The sequence below is a fragment of the Callionymus lyra genome, chromosome 18, assembly GCF_982586985.1.
Source record: "Callionymus lyra chromosome 18, fCalLyr1.hap1.1, whole genome shotgun sequence".
Lineage (NCBI taxonomy): Eukaryota > Metazoa > Chordata > Actinopteri > Syngnathiformes > Callionymidae > Callionymus > Callionymus lyra.
This window is the reverse complement of record NC_141835.1, coordinates 600929-610000: the sequence shown is the minus strand read 5'-3', so window position 1 is coordinate 610000 and position 9072 is coordinate 600929. Positions and strand designations below refer to the sequence as shown.

General features: G+C 45.4%; 1 protein-coding gene across 1 annotated transcript; it reads left to right on the top strand.

The window, feature by feature from the left end:
* The first annotated feature begins 2223 nt into the window (after positions 1–2223).
* LOC148059989 (B2 bradykinin receptor-like) lies at positions 2224–9072 on the top strand. Its single transcript, XM_087779864.1, has 2 exons — positions 2224–2584; positions 7606–9072. The coding sequence occupies exons 1-2, from the start codon at positions 2565–2567 to the stop codon at positions 8642–8644; spliced, it is 1059 nt and encodes a 352-aa protein (XP_087635990.1). The 5' UTR covers positions 2224–2564; the 3' UTR covers positions 8645–9072.

The window sequence follows — 9072 nt, the reverse complement described above, 5'->3', positions numbered from 1 at the left end:
ATCAACAACTAGGATCAGAACCGGTCCTGACGCTCACATCAACAACTAGGATCAGAACCGTTCCTGACGCTCACATCAACAACTAGGATCAGAACCGGTCCTGACGCTCACATCAACAACTAGGATCAGAACCGGTCCTGACGCTCACATCAACAACTAGGATCAGAACCGGTCCTGACGCTCACATCAACAACTAGGATCAGAACCGGTCCTGACCCTCACATCAACAACTAGGATCAGAACCGGTCCTGACGCTCACATCAACAACTAGGATCAGAACCGGTCCTGACGCTCACATCAACAACTAGGATCAGAACCGGTCCTGACGCTCACATCAACAACTAGGATCAGAACCGGTCCTGACGCTCACATCAACAACTAGGATCAGAACCGGTCCTGACGCTCACATCAACAACTAGGATCAGAACCGGTCCTGACGCTCACATCAACAACTAGGATCAGAACCGTTCCTGACGCTCACATCAACAACTAGGATCAGAACCGGTCCTGACGCTCACATCAACAACTAGGATCAGAACCGGTCCTGACGCTCACATCAACAACTAGGATCAGAACCGGTCCTGACCCTCACATCAACAACTAGGATCAGAACCGGTCCTGACGCTCACATCAACAACTAGGATCAGAACCGGTCCTGACGCTCACATCAACAACTAGGATCAGAACCGGTCCTGACGCTCACATCAACAACTAGGATCAGAACCGGTCCTGACGCTCACATCAACAACTAGGATCAGAACCGTTCCTGACGCTCACATCAACAACTAGGATCAGAACCGGTCCTGACGCTCACATCAACAACTAGGATCAGAACCGGTCCTGACGCTCACATCAACAACTAGGATCAGAACCGGTCCTGACCCTCACATCAACAACTAGGATCAGAACCGGTCCTGACGCTCACATCAACAACTAGGATCAGAACCGGTCCTGACGCTCACATCAACAACTAGGATCAGAACCGGTCCTGACGCTCACATCAACAACTAGGATCAGAACCGTTCCTGACGCTCACATCAACAACTAGGATCAGAACCGGTCCTGACGCTCACATCAACAACTAGGATCAGAACCGGTCCTGACCCTCACATCAACAACTAGGATCAGAACCGGTCCTGACGCTCACATCAACAACTAGGATCAGAACCGGTCCTGACGCTCACATCAACAACTAGGATCAGAACCGGTCCTGACGCTCACATCAACAACTAGGATCAGAACCGGTCCTGACGCTCACATCAACAACTAGGATCAGAACCGGTCCTGACGCTCACATCAACAACTAGGATCAGAACCGGTCCTGACGCTCACATCAACAACTAGGATCAGAACCGGTCCTGACGCTCACATCAACAACTAGGATCAGAACCGTTCCTGACGCTCACATCAACAACTAGGATCAGAACCGGTCCTGACGCTCACATCAACAACTAGGATCAGAACCAGTCCTGACGCTCACATCAACAACTAGGATCAGAACCGGTCCTGACGCTCACATCAACAACTAGGATCAGAACCGGTCCTGACGCTCACATCAACAAATACTCTTCTTTGACTCTTGAAAGGAACACGTGAGACAAACAGACCCGACCAGTTGATTTCACCTCAGGAGACACTGATGAGCCGCGAGTGTTGACAAGTCTTTTGTTTGAAGATCCTGTTCCTACAGTCACATGTTCTGATGATTGACAGGAACTGATACAGTCACATGTTCTGATGATTGACAGGAAACATGTCACGTTCAGAACATTAGTTTCAATAAAGCTTGATTCAAATGTTCCTGTGGTTCCTCTGAAGCTCCAGCGATGACAGGAGATAAGATCATGATTCGATGATCGTTGATGATCATCTTCCCAGAAGATCAATAAAGCAGATCATGTGTCGTGAAGGAAGTGAATGAACATCATCATAAACATCATAAACATCATCATAACCATCATCATAACCATCAGGAGCTCCAGGAGCACCAGGAGTACCCGGAGGAGACACTAGTGTTTGGAAGGTTTGAAGGTTTTGAATGAAAAGTATTTAAATAATAGATAGTATTTGTACTTGTTTCCTCAGTAGTTCAGTGAATATTTATAAATAATAATGAAAGAACTTCAGGAAAATATCAAAGTTCACGTAAAAATGAATCAGTTTTTGTTGAACTTTCATCTGGAAACAATAATCAGACGTGGATCGAGTCCAGATGGTGTCGCTTTAAGAGGAGCTCGTCAGACGAGGAGGCGGGTCTGGACCAGAACACATCGTGGCTCACCAGGACCAGAACACATCCAGACCAGGACCAGAACACATCCAGACCAGGACCAGAACACATCCAGACCAGGACCAGAACACATCCAGACCAGGACCAGAACACATCCAGACCAGGACCAGAACACATCCAGACCAGGACCAGAACACATCCAGACCAGGACCAGAACACATCGTGGCTCACCAGGACCAGAACACATCCAGACCAGGACCAGAACATATCCAGACCAGGACCAGAACACATCCAGACCAGGACCAGAACACATCCAGACCAGGACCAGGATCTCATGGATCTGCTGTCGACGAGGTAAAGACTTTCAGTTGATTTTGACTAGTTTTAGATTCTTTGACTTCAGGAGAAAAGTGTTGTTTTTATTTCCTTGTCCAGGTGTTTATAAACTTTCACGTTCATCTTCATCTTCATCTTCATCTTCATCTTCATCTTCATCATCATCTTCATCTTCATCTTCATCTTCATCTTCATCTTCATCTTCATCATCTTCATCTTCATCATCTTCATCTTCATCTTCATCTTCATCTTCATCATCATCTTCATCATCATCATCTTCATCATCTTCATCTTCATCTTCATCATCTTCATCATCTTCATCATCATCATCATCTGCATCGTCATCATCTTCATCTTCATCTTCATCTTCATCTTCATCATCTTCATCATCATCATCATCTTCATCTTCATCTTCTTCATCATCATCTTCATCTTCATCATCATCTTCATCTTCATCTTCATCATCATCTTCATCTTCATCTTCATCATCTTCATCTTCATCATCTTCATCTTCATCATCTTCATCATCATCATCTTCATCATCTTCATCTTCATCATCTTCATCATCTTCATCATCATCATCATCTTCATCATCTTCATCTTCATCTTCATCATCATCTGCATCGTCATCATCTTCATCTTCATCATCATCTTCATCGTCATCATCTTCATCATCATCTTCATCATCTTCATCTTCATCTTCATCATCATCATCTTCATCATCTTCATCATCATCATCATCATCTTTATCATCATCTTTATCTTCATCATCTTCATCTTCATCATCTTCATCATCTTCATCATCATCATCTTCATCATCTTCATCATCATCTTTATCTTCATCATCTTTATCTTCATCATCTTCATCATCTTCATCATCTTCATCTTCATCATCTTCATCGTCTTCATCAAACGACGTCTGAGATCTTCATTTCAAAGGTCTTAATAAAGTCTTCTCTCCTCGTTCTGACAAACATTCTCTGGCGTCATGGAACCAGGAGCAGGAAGTGGTGAAGACACACCCAGAAGTTCAGCCGAGTTAAAAACACTTGACTTCAACCTTGAATCCAAAGTTTGTTTACATCCCGCCTCTGACGCCAGTTCTGTTTTCATCTGTCACTCACTCGTCGATGAAGCTTCATGACGTCTTCAGAGTCTCTTTCATCTTCAGGTGAAGCTTCATGACGTCTTCAGAGTCTCCTTCATCTTCAAGTGAAGCTTCATGATGTCTTCAGAGTCTTCTTCATCTTCACGTGAAGCTTCATGATGTCTTCAGAGTCTCCTTCATCTTCACGTGAAGCTTCATGATGTCTTCAGAGTCTCCTTCATCTTCACGTGAAGCTTCATGACGTCTTCAGAGTCTCCTTCATCTTCAAGTGAAGCTTCATGACGTCTTCAGAGTCTCCTTCACCTTCACGTGAAGCTTCATGACGTCTTCAGAGTCTCCTTCATCTTCAAGTGAAGCTTCATGACGTCTTCAGAGTCTCCTTCATATTTACGTGAAGCTTCATGACGTCTTCAGAGTCTCCTTCATCTTCACGTGAAGCTTCATGACGTCTTCAGAGTCTCCTTCATCTTCACGTGAAGCTTCATGACGTCTTCAGAGTCTCCTTCATCTTCACGTGAAGCTTCATGACGTCTTCAGAGTCTCCTTCACCTTCACGTGAAGCTTCATGACGTCTTCAGAGTGTCCTTCATCTTCAAGTGAAGCTTCATGACGTCTTCAGAGTCTCCTTCACCTTCACGTGAAGCTTCATGACGTCTTCAGAGTCTCCTTCATCTTCAAGTGAAGCTTCATAACGTCTTCAGAGTCTCCTTCATCTTCAAGTGAAGCTTCATAACGTCTTCAGAGTCTCCTTCATCTTCAAGTGAAGCTTCATAACGTCTTCAGAGTCTCCTTCATCTTCAAGTGAAGCTTCATAACGTCTTCAGAGTCTCCTTCATCTTCAAGTGAAGCTTCATAACGTCTTCAGAGTCTCCTTCATCTTCAAGTGAAGCTTCATAACGTCTTCAGAGTCTCCTTCATCTTCAAGTGAAGCTTCATGACGTCTTCAGAGTCTCCTTCATCTTCACGTGAAGCTTCATGATGTCTTCAGAGTCTCCTTCATCTTCAAGTGAAGCTTCATAACGTCTTCAGAGTCTCCTTCATCTTCAAGTGAAGCTTCATAACGTCTTCAGAGTCTCCTTCATCTTCAAGTGAAGCTTCATAACGTCTTCAGAGTCTCCTTCATCTTCAAGTGAAGCTTCATAACGTCTTCAGAGTCTCCTTCATCTTCACGTGAAGCTTCATGACGTCTTCAGAGTCTCCTTCATCTTCACGTGAAGCTTCATAACGTCTTCAGAGTCTCCTTCATCTTCAAGTGAAGCTTCATGACGTCTTCAGAGTCTCCTTCATCTTCACGTGAAGCTTCATGACGTCTTCAGAGTCTCCTTCATCTTCACCTGAAGCTTCATGACGTCTTCAGAGTCTCCTTCATCTTCAAGTGAAGCTTCATGACGTCTTCAGAGTCTCCTTCATCTTCACCTGAAGCTTCATGACATCTTCAGAGTCTCCATCATCTTCACCTGAAGCTTCATGACGTCTTCAGAGTCTCCTTCACCTTCAAGTGAAGCTTCATGACGTCGTCAGAGTCTCCTTCATCTTCACGTGTAGCTTCATGACGTCTTCAGAGTCTCCTTCACCTTTGCCTGAAGCTTCATGACGTCTTCAGAGTCTCCTTCATCTTCGCCTGAAGCTTCATGACGTCTTCAGAGTCTCCTTCATCTTCACCTGAAGCTTCATGACGTCTTCAGAGTCTCCATCATCTTCACCTGAAGCTTCATGACGTCTTCAGAGTCTCCTTCATCTTCAAGTGAAGCTTCATGACGTCTTCAGAGTCTCCTTCACCTTCAAGTGAAGCTTCATGACGTCTTCAGAGTCTCCTTCGTCTTCAAGTGAAGCTTCATGACGTCTTCAGAGTCTCCTTCATCTTCAAGTGAAGCTTCATGACGTCTTCAGAGTCTCCTTCACCTTCAAGTGAAGCATCATGACGTCTTCAGAGTCTCCTTCATCTTCAAGTGAAGCTTCATGACGTCTTCAGAGTCTCCTTCACCTTCAAGTGAAGCATCATGACGTCTTCAGAGTCTCCTTCATCTTCAAGTGAAGCTTCATGACGTCTTCAGAGTCTCCTTCATCTTCAAGTGAAGCTTCATGACGTCTTCAGAGTCTCCTTCACCTTCAAGTGAAGCTTCATGACGTCTTCAGAGTCTCCTTCATCTTCAAGTGAAGCTTCATGACGTCTTCAGAGTCTCCTTCACCTTCAAGTGAAGCATCATGACGTCTTCAGAGTCTCCTTCATCTTCAAGTGAAGCTTCATGACGTCTTCAGAGTCTCCTTCACCTTCAAGTGAAGCTTCATGACGTCTTCAGAGTCTCCTTCATCTTCAAGTGAAGCTTCATGACGTCTTCAGAGTCTCCTTCACCTTCAAGTGAAGCATCATGACGTCTTCAGAGTCTCCTTCATCTTCAAGTGAAGCTTCATGACGTCTTCAGAGTCTCCTTCATCTTCACGTGAAGCTTCATGATGTCTTCAGAGTCTCCTTCATCTTCGCCTGAAGCTTCATGACGTCTTCAAAGTCTCCTTCACCTTCAAGTGAAGCTTCATGAGGTCTTCAGAGTCTCCTTTATCTTCAAGTGAAGCTTCATGATGTCTTCAGAGTCTCCTTCATATTTACGTGAAGCTTCATGACGTCTTCAGAATCTCCTTCATCTTCAAGTGAAGCTTCATGACGTCTTCAGAGTCTCATTCATCTTCACGTGAAGCTTCATGACGTCTTCAGAGTCTCCTTCATCTTCAAGTGAAGCTTCATGAGGTCTTCAGAGTCTCCTTCACCTTCAAGTGAAGCTTCATGACGTCTTCAGAGTCTCCTTCATCTTCGCCTGAAGCTTCATGACGTCTTCAGAGTCTCCTTTATCTTCAAGAGAAGCTTCATGACGTCTTCAGAGTCTCCTTCATCTTCAAGTGAAGCTTCATGACGTCTTCAGAGTCTCCTTCATCTTCGCCTGAAGCTTAATGACCTCTTCAGAGTCTCCTTCATCTTCAAGTGAAGCTTCATGACGTCTTCAGAGTCTCCTTCATCTTCGCCTGAAGCTTCATGAGGTCTTCAGAGTCTCCTTCATCTTCAAGTGAAGCTTCATGACGTCTTCAGAGTCTCCTTCATATTCAAGAGAAGCTTCATGACGTCTTCAGAGTCTCCTTCATCTTAACGTGAAGCTTCATGACGTCTTCAGAGTCTCCTTCATCTTCACTTGAAGCTTCATGACGTCTTCAGAGTCTCCTTCATCTTCACTTGAAGCTTCATGACGTCTTCAGAGTCTCCTTCACCTTCACCTGAAGCTTCATGACGTCTTCAGAGTCTCCTTAATCTTCAAGTGAAGCTTTATGACGTCTTCAGAGTCTCCTTCATCTTCAAGTGAAGCTTCATGACGGCTTCAGAGTCTCCTTCGTCTTCACCTGAAGCTTCATGATGTCTTCAGAGTCTCCTTCATCTTCAAGTGAAACTTCATGACGTCTTCAGAGTCTCCTTCATCTTCACGTGAAGCTTCATGACGTCTTCAGAGTCTCCTTCATCTTCAAGTGAAGCTTCATGACGTCTTCAGAGTCTCCTTCATCTTCAAGTGAAGCTTCATAACGTCTTCAGAGTCTCCTTCATCTTCACGTGAAGCTTCATGACGTCTTCAGAGTCTCCTTCATCTTCAAGTGAAGCTTCATGACGTCTTCAGAGTCTCCTTCATCTTCACGTGAAGCTTCATGACGTCTTCAGAGTCTCCTTCGTCTTCACCTGAAGCTTCATGACGTCTTCAGAGTCTCTTTCATCTTCAGGTGAAGCTTCATGACGTCTTCAGAGTCTCCTTCATCTTCACCTGAAGCTTCATCTCACACTAACCCTCGCGTCATGTTGATGCTGCTCGTGTGTCGTTGTTGTCCTGATGGAACATTGTGTGTTTAACTCTGACGTCACAATCCTTCAAACCCTCACGTCTCTCTGGTGTGTCCACAGGACGCCGGCTCTCGCCACTACAGCGCTGACCCCGGACCAGAACTCCACCAACTCCTCGCAATGTCCGTCAGTTGAGTACGATCCCTGGTTCATCTCCGGTCAGCCCGTCTACATCCTGGTCATCACGGTGCTGGGAATCGTCTTCAACCTCTTCATCCTGATGATCTTCTGCCTGCACAAGAAGTCCTGTACGGTGGCAGAGATCTACCTGAGCAACCTGGCAGCTGCCGACCTCTTGCTGGTGTCCTGCCTGCCCTTCTGGGCCGTCAACATCCTCAACGACTTCAAATGGCCCTTCGGCCTGTTCCTGTGCAAGGCGGTCAACACGGGCATCTACATGAACACCTACTGCAGCATCTACTTCTTGGTTCTTGTCGGCATCGACCGTTACGTGGCGCTGGTGCACCCCATGTCGCACGGACGACTGCGAAGACCGAAGTATGCCAAGATGGCTGTGCTGCTGGTCTGGTGCTTCGGCTTCATCCTGACCATTCCAGCGCTGGCGTTCCGAACCTTGGAGTACTTCCCAGTCTACGAGGCCACCTATTGCTACCTGCATTACCCCGACCCCACCGTGGAGATGTTCTGCGATATACTGCTGGTGCTCCTGGGCTTCATCATACCCACCACCATCACTTCGTACTGCACGGTCAAGATCATTCAGGCGCTGAAGAACCAGCCCATGGAGCGCTTCAACGCGGAGAAGACGGAAAACAAAGCCACAGTTCTGGTGCTGGCGGTCCTGCTGGCCTTCCTGATCTGCTGGGTGCCGTTCCACCTCCTCACCATCATCTTCATCCTCCTCAAAGCTGCATCTGTGAAGGACTGTGACCTGCACCATGACCTGGACCTGTGCAACCAAATCTTCACGTACCTGGCCTTCTTCAACAGCGTCCTCAACCCCATCCTGTATGTCCTCGTCGGGAAAAACTTCCGGAAGAAAATTCGAGAAGTTTTCAAGCAGTTTTTCCCCCCCAAAAAAATGTCAGCTGAATCCACTCGTTCACACCTGTCGTCCACCCTGAAGACCACGATTTGAGACCATCACTAAATTCACCAAAAATGTTGTCCCAGCTCGGTCTAGATCGTACGGTGGCTCCAAAGTGTCTGTGATTCAGGTTCAAAGTTCATTGACCTTTACTTCCAGTTTGGCCTCAAGAACAAGAAAACATCAGAGAAGTTAAAGTTACAAGTGAGAGAAACGATAAGATCGAGATGTTCGTCACTTTGAGAAGAAACTTGTCAAGACCTTTGTCGAGTCACGTCGCGATACTACGTACCGTTTTATTTTATTCAAAGATCTTCAGACATTAGAATGACTTCTTATAACTCCTCAAGATCTTCTTAACTTCTCAAGATCTTTTTAACTTCTCAAGATCTTTTTAACTTCTCAAGATCTACTAAACTTCTAAAAATCTTTTTAACTTCTAAAGATCTTTTTAACTTCTTAAGATCTACTTAACTTCT

Excerpts from the sequence above, each read along its gene's own strand:
- LOC148059989 (XM_087779864.1), top strand. The coding sequence starts at position 2,565 with ATGGATCTGCTGTCGACGAG. Across the intron at positions 2,585-7,605 it reads ATGGATCTGCTGTCGACGAG|GACGCCGGCTCTCGCCACTA; the intron begins GTAAAGACTTTC and ends GTGTGTCCACAG.